At 39.3% G+C, this 14,413-nt stretch overlaps 1 protein-coding gene across 1 annotated transcript in view; it reads left to right on the top strand.

The window, feature by feature from the left end:
* Positions 1–6,024: 6,024 nt before the first annotated feature.
* Positions 6,025–14,413, top strand: part of CCDC178 (coiled-coil domain containing 178) — a gene marked incomplete at both ends in the record, with an annotated part of 121,113 nt that continues 112,724 nt past the window's right edge. Inside the window, one exon of the mRNA XM_080683765.1 lies at positions 6,025–6,263. Within this exon, the coding sequence (XP_080539891.1) occupies positions 6,025–6,263 (239 nt within the window). The remainder of the gene's footprint in view (positions 6,264–14,413) is intronic.

The following is a 14,413-nucleotide window of genomic DNA, read 5'->3' as shown; positions in this document are numbered from 1 at the left end:
TTTTTTTTAAACTATAGTCCGGCCCTCCAACGATCTGAGGGACAGTGAACTGGCCCCTGTTTAAAAAGTTTGAGGACCCCTGCTCTACAATATGAAACTCAGGAGGCATCAACAGCCAAAACTTCTGAAACATATAAGAAGTCAAGTTGTAGAAAGAAAACTAGAATGAATATGAAAAGCATCTCTGAGGCTGAGGGAAAGGGAATGCTGGTGGCATGTGAGTCCCCGTATTCCTGCTGCTTTTATGGACCGACTGCTAATATTTAGCATCAGTTAACCAGTATCTTCTCCATAGATGGTCCTTTTATGTTGCAGCTATTCTTTGTGTGTGTGTGTTTTGCATTTGTTTTTGTTTAAACTGAGTTCTGTTATCTGCAACTATAGAGCCAATATAATTGGCATTCTGGTTTATACCTTTAAGATGGTCAGTCTCAGTAGTGGTTGGTCATTTCTCTGCCTAGTCAAGACCCAAATCTATGATCACTGCCTTTGGCCAGGATTCTGATTCCAATTCCTGTTCGCTGCCTTGCTTGATGGTCTGCATTTGTATTCTGTGTTTATCAGCTGGATTTAACTGGTTTAGAAGTTATATACATAGAACATTTGAGATAATTTTTGAATGAACCATAAAATTTAAAGAAATGTGTTTAAAATCTCAGCCATATTATAGGGTGAAAAGTTGGAAAAATTAATTCCTTTTTAATACTCTAACAGTTCATGAAGTATTTCCCAATGCCAGATTTTTTTTTTAAAGCTTCTTTGTGAAAAGAGTGTAGATTTCTAATTATTATTGGGCACATTTAGATTTGGATAAAGTAAATCAGCTGAACTATTGTTAGAAACAGCAAGAGTTAACATATAAATGTTTTTCATAATTACTGGAAGAATATCAGGATGTTTGCAAGTTTACTAGGAAGCATGTGGGAGGGACTGATGCCTGCTGAGATGATGTGAGACTAAGTCTAAAGTTGCTTAATATTGTCATGAGAATATGAAATAACAGGAAAATGGCATTAATTTCATAGCCTTAAGAAATCCATTAGTATCATGGGTAAAAAGAAACAGCACCTTACACAGATAAAATCTATAAAGTTTTAGAAGAGTAGATGGAACTTGCTATCATTGACTGTAAGGCTTTAACATTTGAGGGTGTTGGGATAAGTTTTCTAAGTTGTCTAACTACAGACTTTTGATATTGTTTGTGGATTTGTGCAACTGGTGACTCAAATTTATATATGCTTATATCCATTAAAAATAAAATGGGTTAAAAATAAATTGGAGTAAACTAGGAGAAAAGTCTTTGTAATGCATATTAATAACAGAAGACTATATCTAGAACTGTTAGAGAATAAAAACAACAAGCATAACCCAGCATGTATTTTCCCATACGTATACCCTGGAGATACTCTAGTATAATATAGAAAAGTATACAAGAATATACGTTTTTATAGCCGACTTAATTACAATAGGGAAACCTTTCTAAACAACTGAAATGTTCCTGGAGAGGAGAACCTCTGCATGAAAAAGAATGAAATGCAGCTATGCGCAACAACACAGCTAAACCTCAAAAATGTACCAGAGAAAAAAGAAGGTGTAGAATGATTTGTGGAGTATGATATCATTCATATAAAGTGGTAAACTCTAAACTAATAAATACAGCATATTGTTTTGAGATACATATGTCATAAAAATAAACTGACACCATGGGGATTATATTTTTGATGCTTGTAATTTCTGGTGAGGGAGGAAGGGAAATGTGGCCACTGAGGAATACATTGGAATTTGAATGTTATTATTAGCCACTTATTTCTTAGGCTGTATTGTAAGAAGGAAGATTATGTTTTTATATTGCTATGCAATGTTTCACAATAAGAATACCTAAAACAAATAATCATATATAATAAAGAGCTAATATGCTAATTAGACCGAACAGCAGAACGACGGTCCGACGACCTTCCTGACGAAGCAGGGGGGCTGCGAGGGCTGAGGCAGCGGGGGGGGGGGCTGCGAGGGCCGAGCCCCTTGCACGAATTTCATGCATCGGGCCTCTAGTTACAAATAAAATCATGAGAGAAAAATGGGTAAAAGAGGGTTTCCTTTTTTTTTTTAGAAACATTGACAGCTCAAAAATTTTGTTTTAAGCAACGAGGAAGCAAATAAAATTTGAGGAATATGGTGACTTGCTGAGATGCCAAACTAAGAGTGGTTTAACAAAAGGAATTCTCTGTGTAATTTGCTTTCAAGTATGGAAACAAGTAAAACAAAATTCTAATAGAAAACTCAAGAACAGAACCAATGCCGCTGGGTGAGATTTTGAGTTGCCTAGATCAGTGGTCGGCAAACTCATTCGTCAACAGAGCCCAATATCCACAGCACAACGATTGAAATTTCTTCTGAGAGCCAATTTTTTTAAACTTAAACTTCTCCTAACGCCACTTCTTCAAAATAGACTCGCCCAGGCCGTGCTATTTTGTGGAAGAGCCACACTCAAGGGGCCAAAGAGCCGCACGTGGCTCGCGAGCCGCAGTTTGCTGACCACGGGCCTAGATGATCTGAGGCTGGGCTTCAGTCTAGGGCAGTCTTCACATGCACTTCATTTCTGTTTCCTTCTGTTCCTCAAGATGCAGCCTTCTGGGGTCTCGGTCCTAGGACTGGGTTCATTTTCCAGGGCACCTATGCTCGGCAGAGATTGGGTTGCTTCCTTCGTTTCCAAAATCTTGTGTGTCTGTAACAAGTACCGCCCAGGCCCTCTGCTGCCTCCTCCAGGTCAGATGTTGCCCTGGGAAGAGTGGCTTTACAAGTTGGTCTCACCCCTCTGGATTCTGCCTTCTATCAGATCTTGACTTAGGTATTCATTATCACCTTGTTAATTCTCAGATGCTTTTATGAAGATTTAAAAAAAATACGTTTTCACCAGATTTTATTAGCGTTTTTCTTAAAAAGATCTGAAAGCATAGAAGTGTTACCCAGTTCTACATTTCTGAAACAATTCATTTTCTTCTTTTTTATTATATTTTTCCTAGTAATTTTGTAAAAGAGGAAATAGGAGTATATGTTTCAACTACAATTTTCATCAAATTAAAAAAAATTAAATGTTGATATAAAATAGAACTTAATTATGTACTTTCCTATAGCTTCCTTTCCTTTAATAAGTTGGTCTTGGTGGAGTAAATTGGTTTATTCAAAAAGCCCTGTACTTGGATTCATGGTGTTCTTTCACAGCACTCTTCCCTACGTCGTCTTTTTACACTGAATGAATTTACTAATTTCAGTCAGGATTTCTGAGATGTAAAATAAAAAACCTAACTAAATTAGTTCTAATCTCCAAGATCTATAATGCTTTAGGTCTACAAATTAAAAGAGATAGCTACTATGAGTTCTATTATAGAATTGCAACAGCAAACCAGGGGATCAAAGAATCCTCTTTAATGAGGATTTTCATATTTGGTGTTCCTAAGTAGGATCATAATAGTCCTGGTAGGAGAAAGAGTATGTTGTTGGATTTCCTTACATTTTAAACATAATTTAGTACATATATATATATATATATATATATATATATTCAGTAATATGAGAAGCCTACCCTATCAGTTTTTGAGCTGACAATTTTATACATGAATATTGATTTATGATATTTAAATATTTTTTTCTTTCTAATTAGGTCTCAAAATACATTTTCTTTCTAATTAGGTCTGCACATAGCCATGCCTGAAAACAAGACAATTTCCTCTTCTCCCCCTGGAGATGATCAAACCAAGAAAGGTAAATGTACCCGTAAGCGGTTTTCTTTGAAACTAGGTCAGAGGTAAATGCAATTCAGTCCGTCACAGGAGGAGGCGGCGGCTAAGGCAGTAAGGGGTCTTCTCCGGGCTCAGGGGTCGCAAACCCAAACTTCCTGGGGCAGGAGGGTGAGGGACGCGAAGGAGTGCGTCAGTTTAAGAAAAAACCCACTGTCCGGAGTAGTTAGGAAGTTTAGGATATTTGTATTTCGATGGCATTCGATCCAATATTTGGAATGCTGGCACAAATAGGGATTATCAGTTAAAATTAATGTCTGTCTCTTTGGCATCATTCCTCCATTAAGCTCCCCATCCTCCATGCAAAACCACCAACCTCTATAGAGAGCACTCAGTGCATCGAGCAAATGTCTATGTTGAAATCCCGGGACTTGATCAGGCCTCAGTGTTTGTTACTACGTCTTGGCGGATTTTAAGCTTTTATGCCCAAAGCAATCATTGCTGGCTGAGGTACTGAACCTATTAACCCACCACCCTTCAGATATGTTTGTCATTAACATCACAAACACACTGTGTGAGGTCTTATTTATTAATTTCTACCAGATATGATTTAACATAATATTTTTATCAACATCAACATTAAAGTCTTTCCTTATGTTGTGTCCATCATCATGAAACTATTGTGGTCATATCGAAATACTTATTATACTATAAATAATTGGCCCCTAAGTTTTCTTTCTTAGTTTGTTCTTGTCAGAGGTTCACAATTGAATTAGAGAATGTCTATTCATTTTTTATTCTCTGAGAAAAAGAACGTAATATTTTAATCATTTTTCTTGAATATTTGGCTGAATTTGTGTTTTCATTTTTAGGGAAATGTTAAACTATTGATATAAAATATTTAGAGGTTATAGGACAATTCAGACTTTCTATTTATTCTTAATCCCTATTGGCAAGTTATAATTTTTCATTTAAAAACTCGTTCATTTGGTTAAATTTTAAATGTATTAATGCAATAGTGTTAACAGTGTCTTATTTATATCTCTCTATATGCAGTTATTCCTCCTTTACATTCATTAACACTGGATTTGTTTCTTCCGTTTCTTCTGTCTTGATCAATTTTGCCAAATGTGTTCATTTATGTTCACTTTTTCAAAGTAATAATTTCTGACCTTTTTAATCATCTCTAGGGTTTTTTTGGGTTGGTTTACTTTCTGTTTCATTAATTTCAGATATTATTACCCCTCCTACTTTCTTTAGGTTCCCTGCCCACCCTCCCCAGACACACATATTCTTAATTAGGATGCTCAGATCACTAATTTTTAGCGTTTTTAATTTTCAAATATAATTACTTAATGCTACAAATTTCCCTTGACATATCAGATAAATAATAATAATAAAGAATTGGACTGTCATATCACACTTCAATGAAGTAGAGATTTACTCAGTATGTGTAGCTTTACATAAAGTGCTTACAAGCACTGCTGTGTTTAACTTTAATTCACACACCATAAAAATTTACCTCTCTGAAGTGTGCAATTCAAAGTTTTTAGGATAAGCACAATATTGTGCGACCATCACCATCATCTAACTCCAGAGCACTTTCATACCCGCCAAAGAAGCCCTATAACGTGAGCGGTCACCTCCATTCTCCCTCCACCAGCCCCCGGCAACCCCAAATCTACCTGCTTTGTGGGAAGGTCATGGGCCCGGCAGACACAGACCAGTTCCTGGTGCGAACCGCCTTCGGGCTCGCTCACAGCACGCAGGTGTGAAGGTCAGTCCCGGGCCGAGGGGAGCCCCTGGGTGCGGGCATCACCCCGGTGAAGGGGAAGCACCTCAGCGCCTGGAGCCCTGCTCCTGGCCTCACCTCCTCACCTGCGTTTCTATCAAGAAGCCCTACCAGCCAGCTCCCACGTGAGACCCAGCGAGGGTCGGTCGGTACCCCGAAAGCACACGTGCACGAAGGCGACGCCCTCCCTCAGTGGCCTCGCTGGGGACACTTTGCATACTTTGATACTGAGAGTCCGAGTGCAGGTGGCCTGGGCCCGCAGGATGCGGTGTTGGGGGCTGCAGGCACCTGCCCGCATCTTCACCTGCCCGCATCCTCACCTGCGGCAGCCAGGTCAGCCTAGCGGCTCCCGGGAGGGGAGGGGGACGCTGTGCGTGAATTGCGTGCGCATGCGCAGAGACCTGCCTGCAGTGACGCTGCGCACCTGGTTCCCAGGTCAGCCCCACGCCTCGCGGGACGCTTCCTCCACGCGACCACGGGAGTACCGCACGACTTATGGAGCCCATCTGCCCGGTGGAGGTGCAGCGGCCGCACCCCATGTCTGCAGGGAGGGCGGACCTGCCCTTGGGCGTCACTGCGACCCGAGGGCCCACCTTGGCTGTCAGGCCTCGCCAGCCGCGTTTGCCGGCGGACTCCGCCCAGAGGCCCCTGGCACCGCCAGCTGCGCGGACAGGCCGCAGTGGAAACTCCCAGCCCGAAGGTCTGAAGGAGGCGGCCCAGTCCCGGGACACGTTGTAGGCGGCCTCCAGGCAGCACCCGGCAGGCGGGGCAGGAGGGCAGGAGGGCAGCAGCCCACCTGGCCCACCGCTGCCACAGCCACAAAGTCTTGCCCTGGGCTCACACCTCGCGACCCTGTCCCGACAGGGCTGCCCCCGGCAGGTGTCCGGGACCCTCTCTGTGCCATCGCTCAGCATAGACACCGATGCCGCTTCTTCCGATATTTATTTCAGCATTTCAGAGGTGACAGGGATGCCCCCGCGGCAGGGGTGGGGGGCAGGAGGGGACACCATTTGGGACATTTCCTATAAATGAATTCGCAAAAACAATTGGCTTTGTGTACCTGTCTTCTTTTAAACTAGAATTTTGTCACGGTTCCTTTATATGGATGAATACTATTCCATTGCATGTGTAAACATGTTGTTTATACATTCATCAATAGATGGATATTTGGGTCATTTCCATTTTAGGGCTATTATGAATGATGTTACGAAAATTCGAGCACCACTTTTTTATGTGGACATCTGTTTTCATTTCTGCTAGGTATACACTTAGGACGGGAATTGCTGGGTCATTTCATAACTTGATGTTTAACTTTGTAATTGCCAAATTTTTCTCAAAGCATCTGCAATAGTTTACATTCCAAATAGCAATATATGAGGATTCCAGTTTTTCCACATCCTTGGCAACACTTGTTAAACTCTGTTTTTGTCTTTTGAAAATAATATTTAGCCATCTTAGTGGGTGGGAGGTGGCATCTCACTGTGGTTTTGATTTGCATTTCCCTAATTACTAATGAAGATGAGAATCTTTTTTTTTCTTTTTATTAAATTTGTTGGGGTGACATTGCTTAATAAAATTATATAGGTTTCAAGTGTACATTTCTGTGATACGTGACCTTTATATGGCATTGTGCGTCCATAACCCAAAGTCAAGTCATCTTCCATCAACATATATTTGACCTTTACCTTTTACAGCCCCTCCCTTCCCCTCTGGTGACCACCATGCTGTTGTCTGTGCCTGTGAGTTTTTGTTTTTCTTGTTTGTTCATTTGTTACTTTCAGTTTTATATCCCACATGTGGATGAAATCATAGAGTTCTTAACTTTTTCTGTCTGACTTATTTGGCTTAACATGATATTCTCAAGGTCCGTCCATGATGGGTATATTTAAATGTACTTACTAGCCGTTTGTATATCTTTGGAGAAATGTGTATTCACATCTTTTGCCTATTTTAAAATTGAGTTATTTGTCTTTTTTATTATTCAGTTGTAAGAATTCTTTATGTGTTCCAGAAACTAGGCTTTTATCAAATACTAGAGGCCTGGTGCATGGATTCGTTCACTGGTGGGGTCCCTCGGCCTGGCCTGCACCCTCTCGCAGTCTGGGACCCCTCGGGGGATGTCAGAGAGCCAGTTCTGGCCCGATACTCGCAGGCCATGCCGAGAGACCCCACCTGTGCACGAATCCGTGCACCGGGCCTGTAGTATGCATATAAGATCTTTGGTTAATCTCTTCCCACTCACCCTCTGAGATTCATCAGTCTGTTGCATGTATCCATGCCTGTGTGTTGAGCATCTGCCCCCCTGGTGGTCAGTGTGTGTCATAGCTACCAGTTGAATGGTCGCTTAGGCTTTTGTATATATAGATATGATTTGCAAATGTTTTTGCCTATAGTGGGAGTTGTAGTTTCACTTCCTTAATAGTGTTTAATTATTTTAAAAATAAATATTAACTGCTCTCTGAACTTTTTCTTTCCTTTCAAAAAGAAAATGCCACATCACAAGCATTGGTTCCATTTGGTGCCCCTAAGGAAGCTGTTGAGATTTTTCATGAAGATAAAATGACAAATACTGAAGGTGAGGACTGAACGTAAATTGTATAGTAACCTATGTAAACTATATTTCTATTCACTCATTAGTTTTTTATACCAATATTATATTTTTATTGAACAATAAACCCCAAGTATCAATTAATAGTTAACAAAGTAATTCTTTACAAAATTAAGAATACAATACTATAATGTATTTTATTAATGACAAATTTGTTTATAATTTCAAAAATGTATGAATTTTTAAATTAAACATTTTCTTTATTGCTTGTGCCATGACTGACAGGTGCTAGAAACTTCCAGTTTAATGAGGATATGTCTTTTAGAAGAAGAATGAGGACTGATGTTTTATAGGTGTGAAATCCAGAATTAAAAATTGTTCATTGAGAATCCACAAAACATCTGTGAAAGTGTTGCTGATATTACATGTGGAAGGAAATGATGAATGTGCACATTTGATGTACAGGGGTTCATACTTGTTTCTTAGGTCAGTCTGGTGGAGAACTTGATATCAAAAACTTTCAGTCTCGATTAGTAAATGTCTGCTCTGGACATCTTCAGTTTGATGGGGTAAAATGGGATAAGTTGCCATTTTGATTCTTTACCTACAAAATATGGAACAAATATATTACGTTGACTACAGCATCAGGAAGATTGAGAAATGTCAAAGTAATCGCTTAAAATAAAGCTAGAAGTGATTGAGGTACAGTCAAGAAGCATCTGAATTTCAGGCTCAAGGGTGTGAACTTCATTTCTCAGTCTCTGGGCCTATATGTGTTTAAGTAGAGACGTTACATAACCGTGCTTGGAAATACTAGTCTGCTCTGCAGAATGATTTGGCTACAGGAGGACATAGGGAGACTGATTACCTTTTCATTGCAGTCCAGGCTTAAGGTAATAAGGCTTCATTGATGAAGGATCAATGGCTATGAAAGATGGGAATTAAGGAGACATTATAAAGGAATAAGATTTGATAATAATATACTAGTAAGAACTTGAATGAAAAGAGGATTCAACAATGATTTAACTATTGCACACTTTGATAATGGGAACAGAGAAGCAAGACAGGAAATGAGGTTGAGTGGCATGAAAATGAGTTTAGTTTCAGAAATACTGGCTTTCAAATGGGTTTGTCTCTTCAAGACTCCCTTTGGCCCGTTGGCCTTGAAAAAGTCCAAATGTTTAATACCAAGTAGATTGGAGGCAGCCCTGTCACCAAAAGTTTCATCTTGGTATATCTTAGTCTCTCATCATTGCTTTACTTGCCAAATCGTTCCTGATGACCTGCTCTGAGTCGGGTACCATTCTCTCTGCTTGATATGTACCAGGCCCCTCCCCACCTGCAGCGCTCTCTGCATGAATCCCTTATCTTGTCCAGCTCTATGTCTGAGGATAGCAATGTGTTTGTTTTCCTCTGTAGCCTCTCTGGCTTTGGCACGTAGTTTACTGTTGTCATGGATATCTGTATTTCCTTGTTTGTGGTATAGCAACTCCATGGGTACATTCTAATACTAATGTCATCCGCCCATCCTGCAAAGGATCCCGCAGGTCCCACCTTTCCTTTTCTCCGTTCATGCTAGGGTCAGGCTCTAGGAAGGATATGTACATTTTGACATGGAGTTCAGGGTAAAGTTAAGTCTAAAGATGTTTAGTTGGGGGTTAAGCACTTAGAGGAGATAACTAAGAAATTTATTACTTACCAAGACTCACGCCTATGAGAAGAAATAGGCAATGAAGTGAGAGAAAGTGATAGAAGAAGAGCATTTCAGGGAAGTATAAAGAGTTAAAAGAGATGGAGAATGATGGTAGGTTATTGTGATGCTAGGATCTGGTTAGTGATTTTTTAAAATAAAACAAATTTATTGAGGTAAATTTTAAGTACAATATAATTCACTCATTTCAAGACTGCAAGTCAGTGACTTTTGACAAATACACATTTATTTTACCGTTATCTTAAACAGAATATAGAATCTTCCATTTTTTAAAACACATTTTTTTAATTTCAGAGAGGAAAGGAGAGGGAGAGAGAGATAGAACCATCAATGATGAGAGAGAATCACTGATTGGCTGCCTCCTGGATGCCCCACACTGGGGATCGAGCATGCAACCCAACCCGGGCATGTGCCCTTGACCAGGAATGAAACCCTGTCCTCCTGGTTATAGGTCGACGCTCAATCCCTGAGCCACATGGGCCAGGCTAGAGTCTTCCATTTTTCCAGAAAGTTCATTCATGCCCTCTGTAGTCAGTCTCATTCTACCCATTCCCCATATCCATAGATAGGGTTTGAGTTTTACCATTCTAAAATTCCAAATGCATGTTAATTATTATGGCTGGGTGAATAAATCATGTAAACATCCATTTCACTGAGCAAGGAGAGTTGACAGTTCATGAAATGTCATAGTATTTTTATGACATTTGCCAACGCAACCAGCCAGTCCATATTTTCTCTCAAACGGAAGTTTGTTGTTGCAGAGTCTCAACAAACCTCAGCTCTGGCCCAGATCCAGGAGGATCTGTCCCCTTATACACTGATGCTGAGCAAGGATGTTGGGGTTGGGCAGATGGTTAGAGAGGATGAGAGTTCTGTTTGAGCTGGATTCTTGGACCAATCTGACCACCTGTGCTCAGGCTTCACCAGGAGCAGCTCTGTCAATTAACGTCTGACTAAGACCATTAATTCTCATTGCATCATGGAATTTTAGGTGAAAAATATTTTATATGGCACCCTACCACCCCATTCACTTATTAAATGAGAAATCTAGAGACTGAGTAGTTTTAGCTTAGGAAGCACAGTTAATTATCTGTCAAGTGAAAAAAAAGAATGAACGTGGACACCCAGGTGGGGAAAATTAAAAAGCAAAGGTTTAACTTATGCCGTGCATACATTAGGATAAAACCAGTAAGAAGAACCCTAGAATTCTGTTTCTCTCTTGTGCTGCTTATGATGCCAAATCTTTTACAGAATTTCAGTGCAAAATTTAACTTCATCGTATTTCCCACTTCACACTTTACTGAATGTATGATGTTAATACCATGCCATAGGGGTGCTATGGAAATTAATTAGTATTCACACAATAGGTTGAAAGTGGCACAGGCAGAAAAACGTTAAATGAGTCATTACTATCCTTGTTTTCCCCACATTTAATGAAGCAAAGCACATGTTTTGAGTGTAAGGACAACTGCCTAGTTGTTAAATGTATACTAAAATCTTTTTATTTCTAGAAGGAAGGGCAGCATGCCCTTATCAGGATACTTGGATAAGAGATCAATATGTAATTTTCACCAGCTTGTGCATTGGTCCTTTGACTATTACAGAGATGAAAATATATATTTCTCTGGGTATGAACTAAAGAAGAAATATGTAATATAACACATGTGAAATAGTCATAGCAAGTATATGTGTTCAGTATGGCCAAAGTAAACTGATATCCTGAAGGAACATTCAAAATTCAAAAACAAGTGGTATGTGAAACATTTGAGATGCCCTGAAATATGTTTCTGGACTGCTTCTCTTTGCCACATTTTAAAAAATATGAAAACAACCCTTATAGTATAGCTTACACTCCATGGCCAGGGAGATACAGTTCAAGTACCAGCTCTCCCGCCTATCAATTGTGTAGAATTTGACATTGTTATATAACTTTTCTAAGCCTTAGTTTCCTCGCTTATGAAATCAAGATGTTGTATATTCAGATATATACATATGTTCAGATTTATGGGATAGGGTCAAAACTTACTTACAAATGAAACAGATGTGTCATTTTCACAGAAGTTGTATTTTTGGAGGAGGAGATTATGAGACTTCATTTAAAAGACTGCAGTTGAAATGGAGATATCTAAAATATGTACCATCTCTGTGGGTTGGCATTGAAACAAAAAGCACAGTCAGTAGGCAGTAGCATTACCTCTGTGTTTCTCAAGGTCAACTGAAATGAGGTCAGCACACTCTTCTCATCGAGGCACCGACCCTATTTTGTGTCTTGCATTGAAGATCAGTAACTGCAGCTATAATCCAGCCCAGTAGAGTCCTTAGACACAAAAGGACTGCAAGTAAGCACTTAGGTGGAGTTTCATGGACAGCTTTGCTGTGCTTCTGCAACCTTCAGATGATTCGGGACATGCCAGGATTAGAGTCACTGAGGCACATCAGACTGAGTGGATTTTACGATGAGCACAACTTGAATGCTCTGGTGAGGACATCAATCACTCTCCAATTTTCAGAAATGGAAGGTAGAAAATGAGGTTATTATGAGGATGAAGGGGACTTCATTTTATTTTTTGCAGCAAGAAAAACTTAATGCTGGATTTAAGGAAGAAGTCCTTCAAAACATGAGTGATTGGATATTATTTACTTTGGAAGAAGTGGCATCTCTTTGAAGGGAGAATTTAAAATATATTTCAAAGTCATTTTTAAAATTGGTTTAGAATTTATTTAGAAACAAATGAATAAATGTTTTCTGCCTTTTTTCTTTACTCCCCCCCCCCACCAATGGGTAGTTCATAATGCTATGAAACACCTAAACGTAAGTTTGAAAATTTATTCTTGCTTCTTAGAATCATTTTTATTTCTTACATTTTAAGTCATAAATGATTCTTTTAGATTTCAAAATTTTAGAAGGTTCATTCTGTAATTGTGACATTTATCTACCTAGTTGTTAAAACTTGAGTATTAGTTTTAATAAAGTTGAATATTTTTGCATATTCTCAACACCAAGGTTACTACACCGTATATAACTGATAAGTAACTTCCACTGTCTGCTTTATCTTTAGGGGTGAACAAAGGCATTTTCTTTAGTTACCCATGTCGGCGTCACAGCTGTTCTTTAGTAAACATCCCAGCACCATGTGTCAACAAAATGATTTCACACATTGAAGATGTGGAGTCTAAAATAGAGGGACATTTGAAACAGGTAAGTGACATTTAAAATGCTAACACTGTTATAAATGCTATAAAGCCTACAAGGGTACGTTAGTTAAAGAAGCCAAGGAGGTGTTTTTTATGAAAGTTGAAATAGTTTCTAGAACCTTTGCTTAGCGGTCTAATTTTCTAATCTAGACGTGATTTTGATAGTCTCACTTCAGAAGGGTTAAACAGCCTCATTAAATAGATTCCTCCCCCTACCTGTTTCTTCTTTATCCAAAGGCAATCATGCTAAGTAGTAATTTCCATAAGCCAGCATGACTAGTAAATTAAATAGTATTTACATTCTTTTTTGGGGACACTAAACTGATTAGATGATTAGACGAGGACACTGGTGTATGAAAGGACAGTGTGCCCTTTTTAATGAGTTATTTTGTTCTAAAGAAATACCTAATAGGTCTGTTAAACAGAATATAATTATTCCTCCTTTGTCTTTTTAACCTGTTAGTTTGCCTTTATTATTCTGAAGGGAGTTCAGTCTTGAAACCACTGTAACATTCAATTATTTTCAAAGGATGATTTGGAAATGATAAAACATTCTTACACTTTCCTAAAGATTATGTTTCTGAGCAATTAATGCACAATCAGTGTGTCCACACGGGAGGGTAAGTTTGCCAGAGACCTGAGCTTACCTCTCTCCTTCACCACTGATACAGGATCGCTCTGAGAAGGTTCTGGTGGGCCACCTGTGATGCTCGGTCTAGGGTTTGGTCTCCTTTGAGAAAAACATTCTAGTGCATTTGTTAAAATCTCAGGCTTTATAACTACACATGCTGTGACCTTCAGCAGAAATGGAGAGGCAGTGTTAAAAGCGCCGGCATACGACATGCATCCGTATGCACTAGCTATTCTTACTTCTATAGTACTATTTATCTCACCCCACGTCAGTGTTATGTTATTTCTGTTGCTGCTTTGTTAGTGCTGCCTTCTGTTGCCTACCCAAGAGCCTAATGGAGAGCAGGCACTAATACATGTCTTTCGAATGAAAAAATAAATGGGGACCTGAAGCAGAGCCTGCCTTTACTAGATACACCTGAGGCACCCATCTACCTGCTGTAGTAAGAGCTACCACTTACCAAACATCTGCTAATTCTTTAGGCACTTAATAAGTATGTATTTTTGTGTTTGTCCTTTATTGGAATCCCACTTTACTGGTTAAAATTCTAAGACTTAGACAAATCAAATAGTTTATATGTCACGGCACAGGTAGTAAGCATTAGAGTTGGAATTCGCACTGAGTTCCATCTGACGCCAAAGCCCATTTCAGCCTCTGTTCTATGACCCCACAGGGCCGAAAAAGGCCTTAATTCTCATAAACATAGAGTGTTAGTTGGCATTTTGACAACACGAAACACACAAAATAGCAATGTTAGAAAAACACACTTCTAGACGAAAACTGTAATAATAACGTGTTT

The sequence above is a fragment of the Plecotus auritus genome, assembly GCF_963455305.1.
Source record: "Plecotus auritus genome assembly, chromosome: 8".
NCBI classification, from domain to species: Eukaryota; Metazoa; Chordata; class Mammalia; order Chiroptera; family Vespertilionidae; genus Plecotus; species Plecotus auritus.
The sequence above is the reverse complement of the archived record's forward strand: the minus strand, read 5'-3'. Positions and strand labels throughout refer to the sequence as shown.